This window comes from Microtus oregoni, unplaced genomic scaffold, assembly GCF_018167655.1.
Source record: "Microtus oregoni isolate MIOR12 unplaced genomic scaffold, Mior012 000013F_ref0000133, whole genome shotgun sequence".
In the NCBI taxonomy this organism is placed as follows: Eukaryota; Metazoa; Chordata; class Mammalia; order Rodentia; family Cricetidae; genus Microtus; species Microtus oregoni.
In genome coordinates this window covers 10,054,738-10,081,944 of record NW_024543072.1, presented here as the reverse complement: position 1 = coordinate 10,081,944, position 27,207 = coordinate 10,054,738, and the positions used below count along the sequence as shown (strand labels likewise).

The window sequence follows — 27,207 nt, the reverse complement described above, 5'->3', positions numbered from 1 at the left end:
CAAAGATCTGGCTTTTTTTTCTTTTTTTCCTTTTTCTTTTTCCTTTTCTCTTTTTTTTCTTTTTTTTTTTTTTTAAGGAGACAGTGTTCTATCAAATGCGTTACAGTAACCTTAAGTGAGGCACGATACACCTAGGAGCATTTCAGGGCAGGGGCGCCTGAGGAGTTAAGGGGGGGAGGCAGATAGTCTGAAAGCAGAGCCTTCTGAGGATCGGAATGGAAATGAAAACAGCCTTCATGAAAGCAGTAACTGTTTGCGTGGAAATACGGCAAAAAGTTGCCAAAGACCCCCTTCCGGTACCGGGAGGGGGCGGGGCTCATGCTATTGCACTTCTCCCCTTTGAACTCTTCGAGGTCACCATCAACAGGAGAGAACACAGCCACACTAGCCAAAGGGAGAAAAGAAATCTGGCCCTTCGGAATCCATTCTCTTCCGCCATCTTTCCGGGGTTTTCCTGTTTGCGCATCCACACGTCGGCCAGTCCTGTCCCATCGCCCCTGCAGATCCCCCTAAACATGAGGGGGTTACGAAGAAGGGCAGTTTACTTGTGTGTAAGTATTTCGGGGGCCTTCCTGGGGATCTCCTTCCTCTTTGAGGGGCTCTTGTCCTCTCTTCGGCCACAAAGCTACTTTCTGATTGGTGACCTCGCCGCCATTGTCACCAATCTTCTGAAGAGACGTAGGGTCTGCAGGTGGGCACTCGAATTGCAGGGGACCCATATTTGCTCCCTGGGTGGCAGAACTGACAGACCAGACCGTCTGACTAGGACCAGCCAGATGTGCCCAGAGAAATCTGCCAGGGTCAGGACCACTGCGGACTCATCCCATACTCGGTCACTTTCTACCCAAAACCTCAGCTAATACCTTTAAACAAGAGGAAGGGAGTTGTCACCAGTACTGGCTGAGAGCGAGAACTGGTAGATACCAGTTCTGTGGTTCTTAAACAATATGAGAGTGACTGTCATGTTCCTTGTCATGACATGTCACTTGATGTCTTTCAGAGATGATTCATGCCACCGTCCTTGGAGTTGACTTAAGATAACTTAAGAAGGGTGGTGGGGTGAGCAAATTTGCTTAGCCCCTATGCTGCTTGGCCTGAAAAACAAAAAAAAAAAAACAAAACCAAGGGCTTCACCACGAAGCAGTTTCCAGAGCCACTAAGTGCCATTGGGAACTGTCACCGAGAGAAGCTAGAACAACACTCTCCTCAACCAGCAGAGTTCTAGAGTGATCCAGGTCACTAGGACCAGCCAGATGTGCCCAGAGATGGCTGCAGGCCTCACGTTCCCTGCCCGATCCACGAGGAGGTGACTACTCCTTATGGCACAGAGAGTTGCAGGGCTGAGGCTGAGAGAAGCAAGGGTGGGGAGGGCTCCAGGCTGGACACTCCGGACCCTCATACGCTCTTCTCTCCCTCACTCTGTTCCTTGGCTGAAGAGGCCTTGTCCGGGCTGCCTTCTGGAGGTGCCTGCTTGGTGGCCGGGCTGGGGCTGTTGCTGGCGGACTGCAGGAGATTGGCTGACTGCAGAACGGCTTCTGAATGCTCCCGGGCCTTCATGCGCAGGGCCGCCACACTGGCTGTGCGGTTACTCTGGCAACCGTAAGTGGGGAGGAAGGAGAGCCCCATGGGGTCTGGGACACAGCAAGAGCACAGTGGGCCTCCTAGAGGAAGGAAAACAATAGGCTCCATCAGTGTTCAGACTCTGCTTCTTAAGGCCGCGGAGGGGCTGGGGGCTGGGCCCCAAAAATAGGGACATTGATTTTGCTTGGTTCCGGGTACTAGACGGAGGACAAAACCCCAGGTTCCCAAGGATGCAGGGCTCTAGACATCCAGCTGGTGGTTCAGAAGACTAGCAGAGCATCAGGAGACCTGGTCAGTCTTGGCCCTCTCTCTCACCAGCCATCTATGTTGTCTTAATCTAACATTGACTTCTCTGAACTTGGCTTCTACTTGGGTGACATGGAATGAGTGCCGTTATGAGGGTCTGGTGAAGTCATCCCATGCTCCCAAACCGTGTGCCAAGTCACCCCTAACAGCTCAGCGTGAGGCTCTGCTGGGTACCCAGCTGCTCTACCTGTTGCCGGCTCGAAACCACTCACAACTTCCATGTGCGACCAGAAGGCATCCCACTCAAGAAGGTCAAATGTCTGTGAAGAGTGACTTTGCAGGGACCATACCAGGAGGGACAGGAAGCCACATGGGATATACAGCGAAAGTGCTGGTGTGGTCTGCCTGCCACGTTGGAGCAGCTGAGCAGGGCTCACCATGTGCGGCAGTTCATTACAGGGGTTAACTCTTTAAACTGATTAACTTTCCAGCTATAAGAATTCTTTTCCAAATGCCTGCAAAGTTGCTGAGAAGACATAATGCTTACTAAGTTATTTGGATCTGGCCATTTAATGAAAAGAACTGTTGACTATTGCTTACGGCCCCAGGGCTAAAAGGACTGAGGTCTGGGGCTCTGAAGTGGTTGCTGGAAACACATTTAGCACAGACCCAGGCTTTGAATTCTTCTTCTTCTTACTCACTTGTGACCTCTTGCCTGGCGAAGAGGAGATGTACTGCCCTGGAATCCCTGAAGGGGCCCGAGTCAGAGCTGAGAAGCATGGAAGGAGTAGAGTCCCCTGTGTCCCTGGTTGCCCTGCCATCTTGGACATGCCCATAAGTGCTCATGAACCGATTTTCTACTCTCTGAGCCCAGCTTGAAGTCCCCCTCTTCAGGCCACCTCAGAGCAATAACCCAGATAGAATGCCACTTGCTTGCAAAGCAGTGAAGGCCCGAGTCTCACAGAAACCAGCCTCTGGGGGTGACCTCAGCACTGTTAGCTGTGTAGGCAGCTGGAAGGCCTCCACCTTCCTTTCCCAGGGACACACTTTGCTGCTCAGTGCCAGAGCCGGGAAAACCTCCTCCTCTTCAGCATACTCAAGGATTTTATTCTTCTTTTGCCCGTCCTGCTCTAAAGCAGTAAGAAGATCCCCTTGGCCCCGTTCACCGTTACCTCTCATCACCAGTATGGCCCTGAAAGGGTGAGTATTCCTCCTTGCCCTCTCCAAATAAGGAGTCAGAGGTTCCATGCCTTACAGAGGTGCGAGCAGTCGCTTCTGGCACCTTAACGCAGTGACTCAAACGCAGCTGCAGCTTCCTGACTTGGTTTTGAAACGGGACCTGCTACCTATACCCAGGTAGCAACTACCAAGATGAAGGAGAGACGTACCACCAAGACCACATGCACAAGGGAATTCTGAGAACTCTTTTCCCAACCCTGGCTGCCAGGCTGGCATCTAACCTGGCATGCATTTGATCAGACTCTGAGCCTGCATGTTCCCAGTTCCCGGGGGCTTCACACAAAGTGTTATGCCGACACAAGCCATAGTGAGATATCATTGCAGACGCTCAGCTTTTTCTTGGAAGGATACCTGTGTGGGCACCATGATCTGGGGATCCCTCCTAGGTGACCTTTTCCCCTCCAGGTCCCCTACCCAACAAGGCACTTGTTGAAGAGAAATGAAGGTGTGAAGAGACCGAAGTATTAAGAATTGTGGTCCCTTTGGGGAAATGGATAGCAAAGAATTGGTGGGTTTTCTCGGTTTGGAATGTTTATACTTTTCAATAATGATCATAAACTTCATTTGAACCTAGAAACCTTCTTTGTTAATGAATAGTGAGAGAGAGGGAGAGAGAGAGAGAGAGAGAGAGAGAGAGAGAGAAGACTGGAGCAGAACTGAGAGGAAGGTCGGGAGGCCAGGAACCCAGGGCTTCATGCAAGCTGAATAAAATTTATTAAGTACACTTGCCATAATTAAAAATAAATTTAAGAAACTGACATGGTCAAAGGATGGATTCATCTAGTCCAGGAAGATGAGGGCCACAAGAGGCTAGTATGTATGAGACAGGAGAGATGCTACCTCTGTGATAGCATCAAAGGCGAGCAGAAGACAATGGAGACAGGCTGGGATCTAACAGTGTAGAATCCGTGATCTGTGCTTAAGGATCCAGCTGTTTAAAGTGAAGCCTGGTTTTTCCATGAGTACAGGAAAGTTGTTGTAACCCCATAATGTTATAAACTGTCTTAATAGCCAGGCAGTGGTGGCATACTCCTTTAATCTCAGCACTCAGGAGGCAGAGGCAAGCGGATCTTTGTGAGTTCAATGTCAACCTGGTCTACAAGAGCTAGTTCCAGGAGAGGCTCCAAAGCTACAGAGAAACCCTGTCTCGAAAAACAAAACAAAACAAAACAAACAAACAAACAAACTGTCTTAATAGAGACAAAATCCACACAAACAGGGAGCACAGAATCTTCTTCCTCTTTGGTGGCTGTACCCTGCCTTTCATTCTCCATCAACAGATTCCTGTCATCACTCTAGGGAAAGGGGGGACACTCCAGATTGCTGGGTACACACATTCTTCAAAATTGCCATCAGCCAACCTCGTCCTTAAATCTTAAAGCCACTTTTAAACAAAGAAAACAATGACTTCCATGTAGAACCCTATAAAACTAACTCTTGATTTCTCAGTAATCTTGCAAATAAGACAAGCTATCAGATGTCTCCACAAGCCAGCATCCCAATAGCTTCCTAGGCCAAAACACACAACAATGGTGAACCTCATCCTTGCTGATTCCAGAGTGGCTGGTTATCCAAAGCTATGGCGGGGAAGATTCCGTCCAAGACTCGACAATACCCAGGAAAAGTCCATTCAAAGTCCTTTCCGGTGCTTCGGGCTTCTGTGTGTGCATTTCTGGCTAAAATTCTCTGCTTTAGAAGGTTGTCACAAACAGAAAAAGAGGTGATTGTTGTTAGCAAACATGTTAGTGGGTTATAAAGAGGAGAAATCTTACATAGACAACCTTAAAAAAACAAAAACAAACCTCAACACATGTAACATAAGGCTGTTTAATACCAGGAGAGCCGTGAGAAATGCTATCCGAGGACTGGGGAGCCCAGGGGGAACGTGCTTGCTGAGAACTAATAGAAACCTGAGTTCAGAACCCACAAAAGAGCTTGATTCAGTGGTACATGCCTGCAATTTTAGTGTTGGGAGACAAAGACTGGGGCCTCACTTGCCAGCTGAACTGTGAGGCTCCAGGGTCAGTTGGAGACTCTGTCTCAGAAACCATGGTCAAGCGATGGAAGAAGATAACTTTTGGCTGCCACTCACTCTTGAACAAGCGAGGACACACATACACATGGACAAACATATATACATATTTGTGTGCATACATATATATGTATATATACACATATATATAAATTTTAAAAAGAAAGGAGAGAGAGAAGGGAGGGAGGAAAGGAGGGAGGGAAGGAAGGGAAGAAGGAAGGAAGGAAGGAAGGAAGGAAGGGAGGGAGGAAGGTAGGAGGGAAGGAGAGAGGGAGGGAGGAAGGAAGGAGGAAGGAGGGAGGGAGGAAGGAAGGAAAAATAACAAGAAAAGAGTACACACAGCTGTCCACAGTATCTATGGGGAATTGGTATCAAGACTCCCTGAGGATACAGAAACTCATGAATACTCAAGTCCTTTAAATAAAGTGGCCTACTGTTTGTCATTTTCCAGACTCCTCCTCTAAACTTTAAATCATTGCAAAATGGTTTGCAACAAATACCTAAGAAAATATTAGTGCTGTGAAGATAACTACACAATGACAAAAAAATAGTCTATACATGCTAGTGTAGACATGCATGCTAGTGTAGACATGCATGCTAGTGTGGACATACATGCTAGTATAGACATGCATGCTAGTATAGACATGCATGCTAGCATAGACATGCATGCATGCTAGTGTAGACATGCATGCTAGTATAGACAGTTTTCTATTTCTCTTTCTGTGGGGTTGAATCTGTGGTGTAGAACCCTCAGTTACGGAAAGCCAACGACATGTATATAGAGCATTTGCAAATATATGTGGCATGTTGATTTTGCATCATGGTACATATAAATTTACAACATTTAAAAAATTTTAGAAACATAACATTTGTTAATTTTAATAATAAATTTAAATTTATAAATAAGTTACAGAGTTTTTTAAAAGTTGCATAAATACCAAAACAAAGTTGTTTTGTTTGATGGCTCTCTCTTATTTGCGTTCTATTGTAGTTCCTACGTTTTCTAAGCCCCCAAAATTGTTTTGTTTGGGAAAATACTACCTCCTGGACACTAAATTAAAACATACAATTAGATTTCCATTAAGTTACAGCAAATTCTGCTGAACTGATCTAATCGGCCTCTATCCCTGTATGACATCATGCTTTAAATGCTTGGCCTGAACATAAATACTTAATGTAATAAATACAGTCTGAAATATTTGATCTTCTTGGCAGCTTAATTGATCTACTACAGAGACTGACAGGAAAAATTAAGTTAGCTCTGTCTCGTCTCTGCCAATAGCACCGTTTCCTCCTAAAGGGCCGTGTGATCTGGTGTGGATAGCAGATAGTGTTCTGGGTCACTGAACCATATTTCTGAGCCCCATTACCTAGTCCTTGAGGAGAGTCTATGTGGGCCTATGAGTAGATCTCCGTGATATTTTCAGCCTGGTTTTAGCAATGGGTATGTTTGTCCTACCCAGATAAACTGCAAAGCCAAATTCATACTCGGGCACCGATTATATGTCCCTGGTCCTACTCTATGGTGTTCCAGCCTTTCACTGCGGGATACTTGTTTGTGTGTACAACACACCTCCAAGCTTGCTTTAGGAACCCTTCCCCAGCCACTAATCCCAGAACCAAACATCTCATTTTCATGCAAAGCAAACACTCAGTGAATACGCTGGGGGTGGAGAAAGAGAGGGACGACCTGTCCTTCCTGGCGAGTTGGCATGTGTGAATCTCTCAAGATTTCTCCTACCCGGGCTCCAAGCCTCATCATGGAAGGAGAAACCCTGTGGTCATGGCAGAATTACAAACTGTGATGGAGACTAAGAGCATCAAGTAACTTTCGCAAGTTCTTCTAGTGCTGCTAAGCCTGACTCATGTACGACCTTGGTGCCCTCTACGTTATAAACCCAATGTCTTCATATTCAGTCACCATTCAGAAAGCATTCACGGGCAGGAACCAATCTTACAACCGCCACCAGGTTTTCGATGCCGTTCCAGGGTTAATGAAGATGCTCAGTTTCTGCCTGAATGCTTTTCCAGAGTGTGTGTGTGTGTGTGTGTGTGTGTGTGTGTGTGTGTGTGTGTTTTAATACATGAGCAGCCCCCAGATCTGAGAATCCCCAGCACAGCCAGAGCAGATGCAGGCACATGTCTAAGCTGCTTTTTCTAGCTGCCTCTCTCAGCCGCTGGCACCAGCTGAACACTTCCTCTCGGCTCCCTGCACTCCAGGGCCCCATTGATTAGCAGGAAGGGCAAACCTATCAGCACCCATAGGAAATGACTTCCAGAAAATGAACTATGGGTTTTAAGTAGAAGATGACAGCAGGTACCTGTCGAAGAAACAGAATCAATCCGGAAGCCCAGCATGGGGTCTCTGACTTGGTCTGCCACTGTACAGATGTACTCTCTGACCTTGACCAGTGCTATTGCTTCTGCTGGCCTCAGTTTCCCCCACTTCTGCATGGAGAGATGTTCACCAAGGGGTTCCTTATAAATCATGAGTGCCAGGTTCTCTGCCCCTCTAGAATTTGGAGTTTGAATGTACCTCCCCTCAGAGGTCCATGTATTATTGAAAATTGGTCCCCAGTCCATGGCACTGTTGAAATGGTGGGGCTTTTGGGGGTAAGAGTGTGAGAAGAAGTTAAGCCATTGAGGACATATCTTTGAAAGGGGATATTGAAACTCCAGCCTCCCTGATCTTCCTTCCTGTTGCTTCTCAGCTGCTGTGGGTGGACAGGCCTCCTCCACCACATGCCCTTGGTGTAGGAGGTCCTTCGATCTATATGTTGCTTTCATTGGTTAATAAAGAAACTGCTTTGGGCCTATTGCAGAGCTGTAGGGGAAGAGAGCTAGGCAGAGAAAACTAAATGGAATTCTGGGAGAAGGAAGGTGGGGGAAGAGACACCATGGGGCTGACGCTGGAGTCAGACATGCCGAATCTTTGCTGGTAAGCCACTGCCATGTGGGGATACACAGATTAATGGAGATGGGTTAAATTAAGATGCAAGAGTTAGCCAATTAGAAGCTAGAGCTAATGGGCCAAGCAATGATTTAATTAATACAGTTTCTGTGTGGTTATTTCGGGTCTGGGCAGCCAGGACGAACAAGCAGCCTCCTCCTGCAACATGCCTGTTGGGGCATTCTATGCAGCCAAAGGCTCAAGGCAATAGTGCAAAAAGACTGGAACTTCAGAAACCATGCACTGAGAAAGACTCCTCTTCCTTTGCAGTTTAGTGTCTCAGATATCTGGTCACAATCCCAGATGCTAACATTGATATCAAATAATGAACAACAGCCAGGCACACAGGGAGCTAGGGCTGCCTCCATCACTTCTCTCATGAAAAATGACCATGTTCTGTCCCTCAGGTTCTCTGTCCCCCTAAACTCCTGCATTCTAGAATCCTGCAGGGCTCCACTGTTTCCCTGGGGCACTGGGCACTGTCCCTGCACCATGGGCCTCTATCTCTACCCCCCCCCCCAGAGGCCAGGAGGCCCTTTCCTGGGCGATATAATGTCCCCTGCCACAGATATCTAAACCCAAAGTGATCTCTGCTCCTTGTATTGACCCTAAAGGCAATTGCTATTACTAACTGGAATTGCTGTGCCAGGTTTGGAGACATGCCTACTTATGATAGCACCACTGTGCATGGCCATGAGGCCCTCCTTTCATAAATAAGCCAGTAACAAGAAAGAGGGCCACTGTCTTATGCATGCCTTCTTTCATCCCAGGAAGCCCTCACCCACACCCCGAGGAATCTCCTATACCTCTTTCAAATCTTCCCTATTCCTCTGCAAAATGAGTTCTTGTCCTCTGCATGCCTTTGTTACCTAACTCTGTTACTAACTCAAGAATTCATAGCCAACTTACCTCCTTCTCCCTATCCAGCCCCCCCCCCAGCATATGGATATGCCTAAGGCATTGCTGGATGATGCTTAGAACATCCCTTAGAGCAGAGTCGGTGGTACCCGACTGATACTGGGTGATGAACAAGAATGCTCAAGGTTTCTGAGGATCAAAGGCTACAGTTCAGGCTAAGATCACTATCCCTACCCTTTCCTAAAGAGCCCTTCCCCACTCCCAGAGTGATGTGGGAGTGACATATATCAATCTGTTGATTTCATTGGTTAAGTAATAAACAAACTGCTTGGGCTCATAGCTTAGAACATAGGTGGGTGGAGTAAACAGAACAGAATGCTGGGAGGAAGAGGAAGTTCCATGCTCCGCTCTCCCAGACAGATGTGATTCAGCTCCGACCCAGGATGGACGTAGGCTAGAATCTTCCCGGTAAGCGCACGTTGGGGTGCAACACAGATGATTAGAAATGGGCTAAATTAATATGTGAGAATTAACCTAGAAGGGGCTCGATAGAAATGGGCCAAGCAGTGTTTAGAAGAATACAGTGTCGGTGTAATTATTTCGGGGCATAAGCTAGAGCTAGCCATGTGGGCGGCCGAGGTGCCGGGCAGCCTCGCCGCTCCTATTACTACACCAGGGTACTTTGGCCTTCTCGCCTTCTTTACCCAAGCTTCAACACCTTCCACTCTACAAAGACCATGCTGAGGCAGAGGTGAGTGTCTTAGAAGGAGCTAGAGCAGTGGTTCTCAACCTGTGGGTCACGACCCTTCCACAGGGGTTGCCTAATGCAGTCGGAAAACACAGATATTTACACTATGATTTGTAACAGTGGCAAAGTTGCAGTAATGAAGTAGCAACAGAAATAATTTTCTGCTTGAGGTCACTGTATTAAAGGGTTGCAGCATTAGGAAGGTTGAGAATCACTGATCTAGAGGTGAGTTCAATATGACCAACACCCTTAAAGTGTGTATAGTAGGGACTGGGAAGCAAGCTGAGTTGAAAAACAAATGTCCCAGTTCATGCCACAAGATCAATATATCCCATATAGCTTTGGCTGTTGGTTTCCAAAGAAAGCTTTCAATGAAACATAGCTTGCAGTACTCAAGCCCTGGGAAATTCCCTCACTCAAGTCTGAGTTGGTCCTGGGACTGGCTTTAATCACCACACTGTAGCAAAGACAATACCTGTCCTGGGTGTGCTGTGGCAGGCTTGGCAGTCCTGCTTTTACACTCTTGGAACCTTACCACTGCCAAACTCAAGCCCAACCTGGAATGAGCAGAACTTCAGAGAGAAAGAAAGGGGGCCCCTGCTTCTTCTTGGTAGGTCCCAAGTGAAAGTAGCAGAACCGCCCATCAGAGCCCAGCCGGTCCTCAGAACTGTGAGAGAATAGAGCATGCTTATTATGTAATGGGCCCACTGTATCTGTTCCTGGATTCAGCAGAAGAAAAATTCTCTGCTAAACACATCTAGATATTTTTCTTGTAATCACTCCCCCACACAACAATTTGTTGCTGAGCATTTAAATTACTTTAAGGATCATAAGTAATCTACTGAGGATTTAAAGTGGACAGGAAGGTCTATAGGTTAGATGCAGACACTACGCCATTTTATTGAAAGGACTTAGTGTCTATAGACTCTTGTGTCCATGGAGGATACTGCAACCAATCCTCCTCAGAAACCAAAGAACAGGTATGCGAAAATTTGGGGTAGTGATGGCTAAGCAAAGCTAAACCAAAACCTGGATTAGAGAGTCTAAGAAAATCAAACCAGCAAATGCTGGTGAAGGTGTGGAGAGAGAGGAGCAAATAGTCACTGGGGAAGCCACTGTGGGAGTCAGTACAGGCACTTCTAAAAGAAACCAAATAGAGCTATCACAGGGGAGAGGCCCTGAAACTTGTGGGAAAATGCCTGAAGGAAACCTGCTACTTTGTAAACTAATTGTAAATAAACAGAAAAGTGTGGATCAATCGCTTCATGATAACAAATGCAGGAAGCCTAAGGAAAATATTAGCAAATCAAATCTAGCAATCTATAAAAAAGGATAGCATGCCACATCTAATTTGGGTTTACTCCGGGAATGCGAAGCTGATTTAACATTTAAAAAGCCAATCACCAAAATTCATCACATTAACATAAAGGAAAAGACAAATCATGGGACCATTTCAGCAGCGGCTGAGAAACATCTGACGAAGTTCTGCATCCACTCCCAGCACTGACTTTTAAATAATAAATTAGGGCAAGAAGGGAGTAGCTCCCTTTGATGAAGGACATCTTGAAAAGTAAAGACAAGCCAGGCATGGTGGCACATTCTTATAATTCCAGTGTTCGGGAAGCTGAGGAAGGAGGATTTTATATTCGAGGGCAGCGTGAACCAAAGCATATGTAAAACTCTTTTCTGGAAACATCAGAAACCAAAGAACAGATATGCTAAGATTTGGGGTAGTGATGGCTGTAGACTGTAGCTCAGTGGTGGATCATGTGGTTTGTGTGCAAGACCCTGTACTCAGGCTGAAGCACCACAAATAGTTAAGTAAATAATAGGGATTGTAAACAGGATTGTAAGGTCTTGAGAGCTTTTCCAGGGGAGCAAGAATAGGACAAGACAAATGGAGTTGGGTAAGCAGACACACGTCATTAATCCCAGCACCAGGGAGGCAGAGAGAGGCAGACAGAACTCTGTGATTGCTACTGAAGACCCTAAAATGAACAGGCTCATACAATATTATGTCTCTTTTTTTGAGACAGGATCTTACTGTGCAGTCCAGAATGACTTCAGTAGCCATCTCAAAATGTCTACATCTAAGAAGACAGGGGTCTCAGAACTGAGGAAAACAGAAAGTTATTGTCAGCGGAGACAGAAAGAATGTTACAGTGAAGGCCTGGCAGCACAATGAGTTGCATGATACGCTAACTATATCTCAACAAACAGTTAGAAAGTCAGAACAGCACAGGACTGCCAGATAGCATGACTTCTCCTCAAAACTATTCAAGAAGCAAAGGCAGGAGGACAGCATGAGCCCAGGAGTTCAAGGTGGTGGAAGCAACCCAGCAAGACTCTGTCTAAAAATAAAACAATAAATAAATAAAAAGAAATGAATATACCAGGAATTCTAACCAGCAAATTTAGACAAGAAAAGAAAGAGTATACAATTGTGAAAAAAGCGAGACAAACTATACTTAGAGATGACCTTCTCAAGTATATGAGCTGCTCTAAAAAATCTATAGCTAAACCTAATTACAGAGCTAATTCTCACTAGCATAACACTGAGTCTGGGAAAGCAGGCTCCCCAAATGCACACTGTGTGATTTATCTTCAGTCCTCTGTCACTTAAAGGTGAAAGCTCATTCTGAGAACCATTTCACCACAGTATGAATGAACATCACGTGATGCACATGTGTATGCACACAATTCAAATGGCAAAGACTACAGTATTCCAGAATGCCTACTTCAGTGGGAAAGGTAACATCCTAACAAACAGCAGGCTCGTTGCATTTAGTGTAGAGCAAGGTGATGGGACTTCCTCTGGGAAGGTCTGCTGTGATGCCACTGGCCATCCCAGAGCAAGCTTGCTGGGCAGAGCACAATACGAGTCATGAAAACTCTCTCCTGGCACACTCAGTTCTGCAAATAACAGGTTAGAGGCATCCAGCTAAGCAGGTCAGCACTCTAGAGCTCGACTTCCTCTGCTGCCTTAGGCCAGCAGTGCCTGCTCACCCGCGGCCAGCGGCCAGCACTTCCCCGGAACAAACCCAAGTGCCTCTGTGGCCAGTACAACCTCTTCCACACTATGAATCATGATCACAATGCTGTCCAAGAAAAATTCTTGGTGTTGTCCTCTGGACACCCATTGCTGTTCCGTCAACCTTCCCATCAAGTAGAGTCCCGTGACTTTGTAAGCTGACAGTTGTCGTGAAACAGTCAATGAAGAGCCACACGACGTGGGAGCCAGGCCAGCCTGTCTAGCCAGTGTGAGTCCTCTCAAAGCATTCCATAGGCAAAGCACATCACCTAGAAAGCTCCACGACGCTGTACAAAGGTTGTTAAAACCCTATACATTGCCAACACTTAGAGTTATGGGAGATATGAGGAAAGGGTCGGTAGGAGGGGCATTCCAAGAGCAACAAAACCTCAGGACATAGAAGTCTCAGAAGCAGACTTCCTGTGGGTCTGTGAGAGATCACCGGGCATGCCAGGATGAAAAGACAGGACTCTGAGCACTAGTGGCGGGCAGTATTCAGTGAGTACCTCTCATGTGCTGTCAGCTGTCCTCACACATGGCCTTTGCATTCCATCCCACGTGCACACTTCCCCATGCTGCTCACACACACACACACACACACACACACAATTGTTTATGGTTTGTTTGTTCACGACTTACCAAAAATTCTAGAGAAATGGATAGCTCATGCCACACCAGCCAGGCCGCTTCAGAGCCCCTACTTGGAATCCACGCCAGCCTCTGCACACTGATTAAGGAGGACCATACCTGGATTCCGTTGTCTGATTCTGGCCCTTGTGAACAGGTTCCTGGCCAGGGAAGCCAGCTCCTTCACTCTCATAACTGCCACACTAGAGGGTCCACAACCCCCTCCTACCAAAGGCTGTCATTCAGTACTTTCTTTATGCCTCTGTTTCCCATCACCTGGGTCCCCAGCTGACCAACACAACTGCATCCTTCTAGTGCACACTTCATCATCCTTAATGTCACACAACACCGAGCCTCCTGTGTAGGCACTGCAGCACAGAAACCTACAGAAACCTGGGGGGCTGCAGAGGACAGAGTGGGAGGCACGGGATGTTTTTTGCCCTCACCTCTGGGTCTGAGACAAGACTAACAAGACCAATCTTCAGCACATGCACAGAAATGATGGGATGTAAGGAGTTTTTAGGCAGTGACCCATATTGGCTTCTCCAGCCTTCTCGCCAAGTCCCAGGCTCTGCCCCCAACAGACATTTCCTAAGAGGCAAATTGGTGTCTCTGATTTCCTAAGAAAGCCACCATCTAGAATTCCCAGCTGCTGACTGCTTAGACTGTATACTTCCAGAGCATGGCCAGAAGTTTCTCTCAGATAAATACTTTCTGGATCATTCCTCCCCTCAGTGACCTTAGCATTCAAGAAGCAGGTGGAGATAACCCCATAGAATTTTCCGCAGGATCCAAGGAAAGCTCGGGACTACAGACACAAAGCTGCTGGGAACCAGTAATGGCTTTGCCTTAACAGTGTCCTTCACCTGCATCTGCTAGAGCTGAACATCTGCCCCCAACACTGCCAGATGTGAACAACTGACTTCCTGACCCTGAACTTCAGCTTTCTGTTTATAGAAAGCTGAGACAGATTCTCAGTACCTGTATGGTCTTCCCAACTGTCTGACTTCACACCAGTTTCCTGCTGGCCAGGGCCAAGAGGAGGAGACAGTAGAGCCAGCACCTGGGGTCACAAAGTGGTGGAAACTGAGTCACAGACCAGAGATCCTAGAACTCAACCACGCCCTAGAAAGTTGGGCTCCCCTCCTGGTCCAAATGTTGCTATTCACTTCATTTCACAGGTTGGGGAAAGTCTGGGAAGAAATAGGGTGGTCTTTGAGAGTTGGGAATCTGACCCCTCTCCAAAGCATTTGACATATGCCCCGCAAAACAACTGAGTGCTGAATCTCAAGAGTGTTCAAAAACCAACTTACAATAGATGGACATGTCTCACCCTGTATCCTGGTTCAGAGTTACCCCAAGCAAACCTCAGGAGCAGCAGAGCCCACCCAGATTTACAGCAGACAATGGTGCAGCCCTGGGGATGTGTCCAGCTCAGAATGGGTCCTATCTGGAAGAGCCATCACAGGAGGAAGTGACAAATTGGCCATTACTTCAGCCATCCTGTCACCAACACATCAGCTATCTATCCGACTGTGTCACTACAAGAACTTAGCAGATGAGACTAAGACGTGAGACTGCCTGGCCAACACAGAGCAGACTTTCAATCATTGCTTATTTTCCTCTCTTCCCCATGTGGCTTAGCTTGCAAGAAGTGAGAAAGTTAAATGCTCAGAGAGGGCAGGAGGGTGTGGAGCCACAGAGAGTCAGGGAAAGCCCCAGGAAGAGGCTTTGCTGGAGGGGAATGAGAGGAGGAGAGGGAAGAGGAACACAAGGAGAATTCAAGAGGAAAGAAAAGTCCTTGTCAGCTCAGCGGGGGACCACAAAAGGGCAGGTCCTAGTACTGATCATGGCTGGGCTGTGTTGACCCAAAGACTTTGGAGGCAGCATTTGAAACACAGAAGCTATTGTGGGCTGAGTGACTATTCCCCAAAGTTCAGGTGTTGACATCTTAACCCACCAGCTGACAGTGTTAGGAAGTAGGGCTCTGGGAGGGACTCAAGCAGAGCCCTCCTGAGGGGAACGGTGCCCTCTTGAAGGAGACCTAAGAACTCGCTCACCTGTTCTCTGTGCTGTGTATGCCTCCCAGAGCCAGGCCTCAGCCTGGCGCATGCTGCTGGAACCCTGACTTCTAAGCTTCTAGAGCTTCTAGAAGCTACAAAAACCAAATGTCTTTTCTTTATAGATCATGATCTACAGCAGTGCTTCTCATGCTTCCTAATGCTGCACCCCTTTAACACAGTTCTTCGTGTTGTGGTAACCCCCAACCATAAGATTATTTTCGTTGTTATTTCATCACTGTAACTTTGCTACGCTTATGAATCGTAATGCAAATATCTGTGTTTTTCAATGGTCTTAGGCGACCCCTAGGAAAGAGTTGTTCGACCCCTAAAGGGGTTGCCACCCCCAGATTGAGAGTCACTGGTCTACTCTCAATATAATTTATAGCTGTCCCAAAGTAGTAAGGCAGGAATATTCCAAATAAAAACACATTTCCATCTATAGAAAATAAAGACATTCTAGCAAAACTGCCCATTTGCCACTGTCAACTGGCTTGGTAGGTCACTGGCCCCTCATGGGCCAAGCCTCCTTATCTTTCTGAAACCCAACCCACCTCTGCGCAGGCCAATCTTAGGGCACCTCAGCATCAATTCTGTCATCACTGTCTCAGTAATGGAGAATTCTGTCTTTTACATATGCCTGTCTCGAAGCAGGAAAATGACAAATCAAAGGGGTCCCAGCTTCCAGAAAAGTAGGCAAGAGCACGTTTGTACCTAGGGAAGCAGAGAGTGCCTACATTGCTCAATTTCCTCACCTTTGCCTGCCGCTTAGACAGTGGTTCTCAACCTGTGGGCCTTGACCCCTTTGGCAAACCTCTATTGCATATATATACAATGATTAATAACAGTAGAAAAATTACAGTCGTGGGGTAGAAATGAAAATAATTTTATGGTTGGGGGGTCTCCACAAAATGGGGAACTGTATTAAAGGGTCGCAGCATTACAAAGGTTGAGAGCCACTGCTCTAAAAGTATCCCAGCATGCTGTGGGTCCCAATAGGTCTTGCAGTCCACGCTCTCTCCCTACCTCATCCTGAACTCCCAGGAAGAGTGGGTGTACAGAAGGACACTGTAGCTACCAGGCAGGCCTCCGCAATGGGCAAAGATGAGTCCCTGCCTGGTGAGCGCAGTGGGATTCCCGCCACCTCTGCAGGGCCCTGTCTGTCCCAGATCTCTCAAGGCAATGGTGTATCAAAGGAATCCAGTTCCTAAAAAGGCAGGCACAGGACAGCCTCTGGGAGGGCGCGGCCCAGCCAGAAGAGATTAATGAAGGGGTGTGGGCGGGAGAACAGGAAGAGGACAACAGGGAAGTGGACAGGCAGGTATAAACAGCTGTCCCAGTTCAGCGGCCTCTACCAGCCCTGCCCTCTGCCTTAGGACATCACCGAGGTGAATGATGTCTGAGACACGTAAAGCGCAAACCTCAGCTGACCCCGCTCACCCACTGTTGTTGGGCATCTACCCTTCTGGTCCCCAAGTTTAGCTTTTGCCCACCCCACCCTACCTCCAGCCACTGCAGGCAAAGCTCCACAGCAGAGTCCCAGCTCTTTCCTAAAGAGAGAGAACTCAGCTGAGAGCTACAAGCGAGAATCGCCCCTCCCCCCAACTATGAGAAAGGAGAAATGTGCAAATCCCTCCCACTACAGGGCTGGCTTGGAGCGAGCAGAGCGAGCGGAAGGCATTTGCTAGAAGCGGCTGTTTACTGCTCAGCTGACCCTCACTACAGCTGATAGCGCTTTACAGACAGATGGATGCGGTTTGCCCCTTTGTCAGGATCGGCCCCTTGGATAATGCCAAGCTCCTCTGGGACCTTGAGTTGGCTAAGCAGCCCATCTCTGTGCAGGTTGCATGTCCCTTATCTGAAACGCCTGAGACCAGAAACATTTCTGATCTGGAAATTTTTTTCAGATATGGGGAATATTTGAATGTCCATATTACAATACCTCGGGATTGAGCCAGAAGTCTAAACACAAAGTTAATTAGATCTCATGTGCTCTTGTACACTGAGCGTGAAGGTAATCTCGCACAATCATTTTAGTGCCTCTGCCTTTTGCCAACCTCCTGTCACACGAGGTCCGTGTGGAATTTTCCATGTGTTGCATCACCTCTGGATTCAAGTTTGTGGTTCTGGAGCATTCTATATTTCACAATTTTGAACTGGGGTGCGTGGGTTGTAGTACTTCAGCACAGCCTGCTGCGTCCTATGAATATGGCTGGAGGTTCCTCAGTAAGTGGATGCATGAGGGTGTGTGTGTGTGTGTGTTTGTGTGTGTGTGTGTGTGTGTGTGTCTACTTCTACATACCAGCTGTAGACGGACCCCTTGGAGGCCAATGATATTTGAAACCACAACACAAACAGAACAAGCAACAGATATCCTTGGGGGCCTCCCCGACTGTCTATTCTATGGGGAAAACCTATAGCCCACATCCACGCGCCCATCCCCCAGACATCCATGTGCCCATCCCCTGGGCCTCATGTGACAAGCCCTGAGGACAACACTCACAACAGCATCCCAGATCCACCACCAGGCCCATCCTAGTTTCCCACCAGCCCGCACAGCTGCTGGGCTGACTAAACATCTCCAGCAGGGTTTGGTTTTGTTTTTACGACCTGGAATTGAAAGACACTAGATAAGCCCTTACTTCTGGAGACAGTTCCCCCAGAAACCCTCAAATAATAGCCCTGTAGAGTCCTTTGCTCTGGGCTTGACCAAGCAACGCTGGTAAATTTCTCCCCTCCCATAATGCTAGCCACTGATAAGACATCAAAAGTCCTATGGCCAACAGTCGGGAGGCAGAGGCTGTGAGTTCAAGGCCAGCCCGAACTCTGTAAGAGCTAGCTCTAGGACAAGCACCAAAGCTACAGAGAAACCTTGTCTGGGGGGAGGGGGGAGGCCTACAGATTCTGACCTCTGTTCTGAGGAATCTCCAAGGAGCGAAACTAAGCAAGACGTACAGATGAACAGGTCCTGAAAGCTGGTAAGGACCTGTTCATCTGTACGTCTAAGCCCAAACCACCCCATGAGCTCCAGATCTGTAACCAGGGTGAGGGAGGAGACTGTGGAAACATGGCTCCTTCTGGGACCACTGCCTCTAAGAAAAGCCCTCAACTACTTGGGATAAAACGTGGTGACATTCATCTACATTCTCAAACTGTGCAAATTCAAACAGGCCAGCAACCGAGGGAGCCGACGTTGACTGCAGGGAGGCCAGACAGTCCCCACCCTCTCCATCATCCCCACCCTCTCCACCATCCCCACCCTCTGCACCAGGCCAGCCGGCAAATCTTACCTTTCAGAGATGCCACATGTGACAGGGCCTGGGCATACGTGGCTGTGTTCAAGAGGGTCCCTGGCAAGCAGGAGGGGAAGAAAGGCCCAGCAGGGCCCACAGTTCGTCCCAGGCTGGCAAAAAACAGAACATTCCATTGAAGTCTAGCCTGTCTGCAGAGCTGCCCTGGACCCACAGTCCTTAGGCCAGCTAATCTTACCTCTGCTGGGCCTCCAGGGCTTCCTTCTTGCTCCGGGCCTGGTCCCCTGGGGGTGGAGAATTGATGTTCCTCACTGGGGGTGGTGTCACCTCTGCCATGGGCTCCTTGGCCCCTGGCTCCTGGTCAGAGGCCCCTCTCTCTGTCTTCCTCCATTTGGCTCTTCGGTTCTGGAACCAAACCTGAACCCCATAGGAAACACACCCAAGGGAGGCAGACAGTCAGCCAGGAGGGGCCAGCCATGACCCAAGCAGGGACCCTCAGGAGGCCCATGCCGGCATCCTCATCTCTCTGCCCCGAACTTCAGACCACAGATGGATCAGCTTCTGACAGGCACTTTTCCGTGACTAGTAAAGAGTAGAAAACACCCAGGGCAGTCCCCACAGGAAGGGAAAGGGTCATCCTGCACGAGTTTGCAATGCCGAGCTGCCCATGAGAATGTGAATTTGATGTGAAAAGTTTTCCCTACAGTGAACACAAAAGCGCGATTTGCAAAATGCTGTTTCCAGAGCTTCTCATCAAAAAGGCACATTCCACTTTCCAGCAGGCTCACACCTGTGCACTGCCCTGCCTTGTGCAGGAACCTACCACACCCAGGAGAAACCCTCTCTCTGGAATCAGTGTGGCTTAGAAATTTGGAATCTTGGTTAAAAAACGTGGGTTGGGGTCCAAAGCTGCGTATCCTCAGAGATAAGCAGCCCCGCCATCCCCCATTTCACACACAGGGAGGAGGAGTCAATAACTGAAGGTCATCCAGGTTGTAAATGAAGGAGCCATGACCAGAAGCCCAGCGGCCTGGCTCAGCGCTGTGATCCACACTTCTGCGAAAGAGGGCATTGTTGGACCCCTAAGTATTGTTAGAAAGATGGACATGCGGGTAAGCTAGAGCCGAGCGTGTGCCTACAGCAACTGGACCCTGGCTAAAGAGTGATCACTGCCTCCTCTCCTTCAGCCTCCTCTCCAGAGAAGAGAAGGTCTGTGTCTGACCTTGACCTCAGTTTGGAACCCGCCTTGGAAATTAGTGGCAGGTAATTCCTAAATCTTGGGAGGAGAGAAAAATGCAGTCGTCTGATAGAATCCGAGCAATTCCAGCGCAAGAGGCTCACAGAAGGCAACAAAAGCCCATGGATCTTTTCCCAGAGAAACCGTCTCTCTCCTCACTTTTTCTCTTCTCAGAGATAATTTCTGTCTAAAATCTAGGTTTGGCCAGGCTCCTCTCTAACTCCCAGAAACAATGTCCCACCCCCTCTGGCCATGGGACACTGGCATGGGGGAAAGAGCCTGGGTCCTTGGGGTTGAGTCCTCTGCTGGCCCACCCTATCTCTTCGTTTTCTTTCTCCTCCAACTGAGTTTCTTCCTTCCTTCCTTTCTTTCTTTCTTTCTTTCTTTCTTTTAAATCGTGTTGGCTTTTAATTGCACATATCCGCAACCATTGAATAACGATTTTATCTATATTCTAAATTTAGGGCAGTTAAATGCAAAGCAAAATGCAGACACTTTCTTGGGTCTTAATTGAATGAAGGTCACAGCTATAACAACATTTAATTGAGCTATTTTTCATTATCATATTTTAATGACTTTGCACTGACAGTTCGCCTGCTTCTGAGGAAGGAGCATGATGGAGTCGTTTATTTCCCTATTTAGTTATTGTTTGACAACATCAGCTTCGATTAAGACCCTGCTTTAGAGAACATTAATCATATTTGAATGAGCAAGTGGTATAAGTGTAAACACATCTCCCTTCCCGCCACCAAAGCTCTTGTCCCCACATGGAAGCTGGCTAGGCACAAGCTCGGCTGCCATTGTCTGCCTGCATAATAGCCAACAACAGCCTGGACAACAATTCTCAGCTTCAATTGTCACCGCCCCTATCTTACCCTTGCACCTTTCAGGGAGAAGTTATGATCTTCTACTTCCGAATGCTCAATAATTGTGTCATTTATCTCAATTTGCAGTCCAGTCTTTATGCAGCTATTGGCAAGCTGGCATTAGAAAAAGAAACTATAGACGAGGTCTGGGCCAAAGAACATTTTCATTCCCAAATAATAATCAGTTTAATTTGCCCGCATATGACCAATGATTCATGTTCAGATTTAATAATCAGGTTCACATAATCTGATTATAGGGGAAATAATTTGTTTACAACCCCCAATTTACTGCTCAGAATTCCATTATCTCTCTTCAGCCATTGGTTTTTAAGAGATACTAACATGACCCAGGGGAACAGAAAGCAAACTATTATATTTCCTACAATTAGATCTTTGCATAGTCTTAACCCCAAGCTCCTACATAAAAAGAACAGAAACAGCATGGAGGAAACCCCATAAATAAAATGAATATATAATTGTGCTCAAAGAAGAACTGGCCTGGAGAGGCAGCATTGTGAGTCTGCCTCCCATACTCACTCAAGCAAGGCCATTGGGCTCGGCACTTAAAAGCAACTTCCAGAAACACAATGCAGCTTAGTGGCTGCCACCCCCGGCCGGCCGGCCCATCTCTGCTGAGTCCTTTCGCTGCTGCTGTCTAAAGATTTTTAAATTGCACGTGTTGTTCAGGCCCACTTTGCTCAAAGAGGCCGTGTGCAGGGGAAAAGTTGGGCATGATGCAATTTCTGGAAAGCAGATCCTGCCCCCTGCTTCCCATCTGAAAACGTGGTTCTCTGCAATTGACCGGCCTCACCCCAGAGCGGTCAGATTTGCTTTGCGAATAGCATCTCAGCTTCTTTTTTTTTTTCCAAAGCAAGGAAATGGATGTGCATTGATGTAATTTAGTACCTTAGAGACGCGGACAAATTAGTGTAGAACATTATCACTAGTTAATTATGAATGACCGATTAATCAACCTAATCTAATATTCCACATTATGTTGATGTTATTAAAGTGCATCATGAAAATGACAGATAGTCTTCATTTGCTTTCTTTGGCCAAATGTGCACTCTGCAGTCATGATGTCAAAAAAAAAGTTTGCCAGTTTTAATATTAGAGAGTTAAATAATTTAAAAGAAGGTTTACCTGCACTCTGGCTTCTGTGAGGTTTATTTTCATGGCTAGCTCTTCCCTGGTGAAGACATCTGGGTAGTGAGTTTGGGCAAAGACTGCCTCCAGAGCTTCCAGCTGGTAAAAAGGAGGAAAATGTTTATGGGTGAGAGGCTGCGGCTAGGTGAGGGAAAGGACGCATATTTCAGAGTTGCCAGCAGCGGTGAGGAAGCAATTTCGAAGATCAAATCCAGGAAGGAAATAAAGAAAAGAGCTGTCTGAAAAGATTCCACAAAGGCCTGGAAGAAGGCTCAGCTCATAAAGGCCCCTCTGAGCCTGAGGAACGGAGCGTGATCCCAGAGGCACATACACGGAGAGAACCAGTTCCTGAAAGTTGTTCTCTGACCTCTTCACGTACACAGTGGCATGCATATGTCACACACATATATATACAATAAATAAGTAAAATATAATTTTTTTTAAAAGATAAGGAAAATTCCACAGAATGACAGTTTAAATCCCAGTTGATTTTGCAGCCAAGGCTGCTCACAACCACAGTGTGCCCTCCCCGAGACATAGAAGTAGCCAAGTGATAGAGATTTCCGTGTGTTTACATTTAATTTGTCCTGGAAATAAATAGTCTATGGTGGCCTCATAATTGTCATGGTGCCACCATGGGAGTAGAGAACTCTCTCACAGGTTCTACTCATGGAACCCTCGACGAGTCAGTCCCACAGAGCTTTATAGGCATGTGGGGGTCGCCTTCACTCTGCTCAGGAAGAAGGATGCTCTTAGGGCACTCAGCTCTGGGAAACCCAGTAGGAAAGTTGTAGCTGCGGCCCAGTCAACAACATGGTCTGCTCCTGAGTCAACCTTGTAGGTCAGTTTTCCCCATCTGTCTATTTGGGGATAAGAACACCCCACCTGAGACTGGGCGTAGTAGTGTGTGCTTTAATCCCAGCACCTGGATCTCTGCAAATTCAAGGCCAGTGGGGTCTACAGAGCAAATTCCATGACACCCGAGGCTACACAGAAATACTCTATCTCAAAAAAAAAAAAAAAAAAAAAAAAACTTAAAAAAAATGCCCTACCTGCAGTCTGCTGACAGGGGGGAAATGTGCCTCCGATCATCTAAGATACATGGAAAATCTCACCGCTGCTGTTTTTCTGATCCTCCAGAGTTACAAGGCCCAAGTTAACTACCCTTTCCCCCAGCAAACACGTAAGTTATTCGGGAAAACAAAGACCTAGTTAAATCAACAGTTGGTCCCCTTTTTAAAAGGCAAGGAAGAGTGAGCCCTCTGTGACTGTGGGGGAGGTGGGAAGAAGCTGGCTCTCACACACCGGGAATCTGTCCTTACTTGCTGAAGAGTGAAGGTCGTCCGGTTCCTGCGCTGTTTTCTTCGAAGAAACCCATCATCGAAGTCCCCTGTGGAGTGGTTGCCAAAAGGTGCGGTGCCTACAGGGAGTGAATGGATCAGTCTGGACAGAGAGACGGGGGCTTCAGACCCCCCTACAAGCAGCAACCCCTTTCCGTGCTCCTCCCCAGAGAGCCCATCCTTCCCATGTATTTCTTTGTGTTCTCTTAGTAAGACCCCTCTTTTTGTTATCCCTAGCTCTGTGTCTCCCCAAAACCTTAGCTGTAAGAGCAGGTTTTCCTATTGCATAGGACAATGGTGACCAAGATGATCAAGTCCCCTCCCTGTGACACTGTGATCTCTGAGTCAGGAGGGGTGAGTGGGCTTGAGTGAACTCTGCTCCTCACCTGCCTTCCTACTCCTGGCTGCCCCTCTGTCCCCGATCTGCTCACTGCCCACTTTGAACCCTCCCACAGAAGCCTGAGTTCCTCCCTTTCCCCGCCTGATGGCTTACTCCCCTTGTTACTATAAGCACCAATGGCTAAAGGATGGAGAAGAAAAAAAAAAAAAACCACCAAGATATTTTCACACCACTTTCCTTCTAGAAGTGCAGAATTCAAGGAGGTAAGAAGTTTATAAATGATTATTAATTACTCCTGGTCACAGCTCATCAGTACCACAGTGGATCTATTGCATAGACAGCAATTAACAAAAGGCCTGCACCAATAGAATGCCAAGCCAGCTTGCTAGGACCACTCTCCAAGGGCACTCCACTAGGTAACCAGGCCTTCCACAACATCCTGCTGTCCCCAGTTCCCCAGAAAAGGAAAGAGATTGTTGTCGCCAGCAGCCTCCAATGCTCACAATAAAGCCGGAACAGAATCTGGCCCCAAACGTGCATTTGGATCATTTTCCAAATGTGCACTATTTACTTGATAGTCCACAATGGCTTCTTAGGAAAACAAATGAGTAGGTTTCCATTAACCAGTGAGCATTTCACCTGCCATGGGCACTGCTGTCTGAATCACCCAGTGTTCAGCACTGGCTGTCGGGCCACAGCACGCAAACAGCCTAGAAGGCCAAATCCTCCAGGTCTGTTCATATTCCATATACTAAAGAGAGTCCCACTGAAACAGCCTAGAAGGCCAAATCCTCCAGGTCTGTTCATATTCCATATACTACAGAGAGCCCCACTGAAACAGCCTAGAAGGCCAAATCCTCCAGGTCTGTTCATATTCCATATACTACAGAGAGCCCCACTGAGCGATATCTAACCCTACCCCCACATGTCTCATCAAAATACTGCCCCCCTTCCCTACTAGAACTTTCTCCCGCCGTCTTCCTATCCAAATTGCATTCTTCCTCAAAACCCTAGTAGCAAGTATTTCTCTGCCTCTTGATAGCACTGGGAAGGGACTGATTCAAAGCAGTCTTATTTGCATTACTTCGCAGAGGGCCATATTTTCTCTGTTGGATGACAAGTGTTTGACTGGTCAGCATGGACCACATTCTCAGACTTCCTGGTCACTCTCACTCCCAATCTCCTCCCTTATGCCTGGCTTCAACATTGTTCACACTGTTTCCCAGCTGAAGCCTACAAAAGCTGACTTCAGCAAGCCGGGAAGAAAAAGACTGATAGCCTAGGAATAAAGAAAAAGAAATGGGAGCGGCTTCTTGAAAGAAATAGAATACTTGATAGAGTTATGCACAGCTCCTCAAACAGAATGGAACAGGACAATGAAACAATATACTCATTGTTTTGTCCCCCCAAAAAGTGCATAATGATACCCAGAACCAATAAATTGTAATAAATTGTGCATGTTCATTTATTATTCATATGAGCATCAATTGGCGAACGTGTATTAGAAGGCAACTGAATAGTCACCATCAAAAATTTAAGTGCACAGGTTTTTTTATCCATGAGCATAGTTATAAAGTTTGCCGAAAGACAGAGGGAAGAATGTTCTTGGAGATGTCGTAATAAGAAATAAAACAAGAAACAGAGAAAGCACACATTGGTGGATATATTCTGCAAAACAAATACAGGAATACTACTCAGCAGTCTAAAAGAAAATAAGTAAATCCGTATACACAAGCGTGGGGAGAAAGATCTCAAAGATGTATTATGAAGTAAAAACAAAGCCAAAGTCCAGGATGATGAGGCAGCGTAATCTCGGTGCAAAAAAGACATGACAGGCATGGAATGATCAGCTCTGGAGACGGAATCGTAAGAGACACACGGTATCAGATGCCTTTAAGCGAGGAGAGGAGGGCTTTGCTAGCCAGTGTGTGGGTTCTTGTTCTTAAAAAAACTTCGAGACCCATGCGGCACTCGCTAATTAAATCTGAACAAAGTATCAGAGAAGTAAGACTGCATTCACACTTCGTTTTTTTCCTTTGTACCTCCCTAGAGCCCAAGGTCTATCCTCAGCCATTCTCAACTCTCCCATGGACAGCACATCAGCCCCAGCAACACTGACCTAGACATAAACTCCCCTCCTGAAAAACTAGCACAGTTTACATCTATAAAAGTCTGAAAGGTACTTGAAGCACCCCCCCCCTTGTTCTGGTCACATCAGTCTGAGTCAGCGTCCTGAGGGGGCCTGAATAGAACATGAGTAGCAAGTGTAAGCCCCCCAGAAATAAGCGAAGAGCAGTAAGCGAGTCGGAGAGAGCGTGGGCTAGGGCATTCTGTAAATCACTTCTGTAACCCACCCTTACAAACGGGTTCTCTCTTAGGTCACCAGGATGTACACAGCTTGCTAAATGCCCAAATCTCTTCTTTTTCCACTTGACAAAAGCCTGGGCTGGGTACCGGCCATCAGTGCTGAGATTGGAGTCTACAGCACAAACCAGCAGGGTCTCTTTCAGTCCTGGGGTATAGTTGTCAAGAATTGCACCTCCCCTGCCTGGGTCTTTCCTGGTGTTGAAATGCAGGCATGCAGAGCTTAAACACTGCTTCCCACTAGCTTTCTTTAGCAAACTCTGCTGGATGTTTAAGGGCTTTTATAGGGAAAATGAAAACAAACTCCCAAATCATGAATGAGATTGGAGGTTACTTAAGGCATCCTACAACAAGGTGGACAAGTGTCCCAAGGTTATTAAAGTTCCATCCGGGCCACAACACGAGCCAGAGTGTGGGGCTGCATGCCCACCTGATGGCCACAAATCTACACGGCCAGGGAGAATTCACCCTTGGGTTTCTCAGGTCCTGCTTAGGTACACCCAGAGACGGCAAGTCTTCACTTCTCACTACCCCTGCCCCACCTAACAACTGGGAGCAGACACCATACAAGGAATAGGGAAAGGCATTTCTTTCTTTTCTTTTCTTTTCTTTTTTTTTTTTTTAAGATATAAAGACCTTAAACAACCAGACCCTGGTCCCGGGGCTGGCGAGAGTGAACATTTGTAGTCAGAAATTCCGTGGGTCGCTGAGAGGAAGCTATGCCTAGACACTCCGGGCAGGTAACCAGCAGGAAGCTGGCCTTCAGGGACAGCTTTGCCGCTGTAAGATCCCAGAGCACTGGAGCACTATCGTCAACGCCCTGGGTGAGGGCAGCCTAGCAAACAGGCCCTCTCTGGTGTGAGGTGGAGCCCAGGACGCAGCGGGCAGTTCAACTTGCTCTGGCTTTCTAGGATGTTAGCAAAACACCGTGAAAGATTGATGCGGGCCCCCTGGGTGGAGGAGCCCCGATTAGAGGCGTGACACCAGCATCTGTGCTGGGAGGACCAGGCGTCCCCGAGGCACCCATAGCCCGGGGCAGCGTGCGACCCAGGCGGAGAGGGAGGTGGGAGGCAGGTGGCACCCGGGCGGAGGGACGGAGCTGTGTGTAGGGAGGGGGCTAAGGGCTCCCCTAAGCACTGCCATGCGGCTGCCACCTCGTGGGGCGAAGACCCCCAACACCCATCAGTCCTGCTGCGGCCCGGCTGCTTTTTGCTGGCTTGGCCTGGCCAAACAGCCTGGAAAGCAGCTCTTACTTACCCTCTAGCTGTGGCGGGCAGTGGAAATAAAACAT

The 27,207-nt window shown here is 47.5% G+C and overlaps 1 protein-coding gene across 1 annotated transcript; it reads right to left on the bottom strand.

Annotated features, from left to right (window-relative positions):
* Positions 1-1,395: 1,395 nt before the first annotated feature.
* Drgx (dorsal root ganglia homeobox) lies at positions 1,396-27,207 on the bottom strand. The gene is made up of 6 exons (XM_041663153.1): positions 27,174-27,207; positions 23,195-23,292; positions 21,870-21,971; positions 18,862-19,040; positions 18,663-18,775; positions 1,396-1,661 (listed from the first exon to the last, which is right to left on the bottom strand). The coding sequence occupies exons 1-6, from the start codon at positions 27,205-27,207 to the stop codon at positions 1,396-1,398; spliced, it is 792 nt and encodes a 263-aa protein (XP_041519087.1).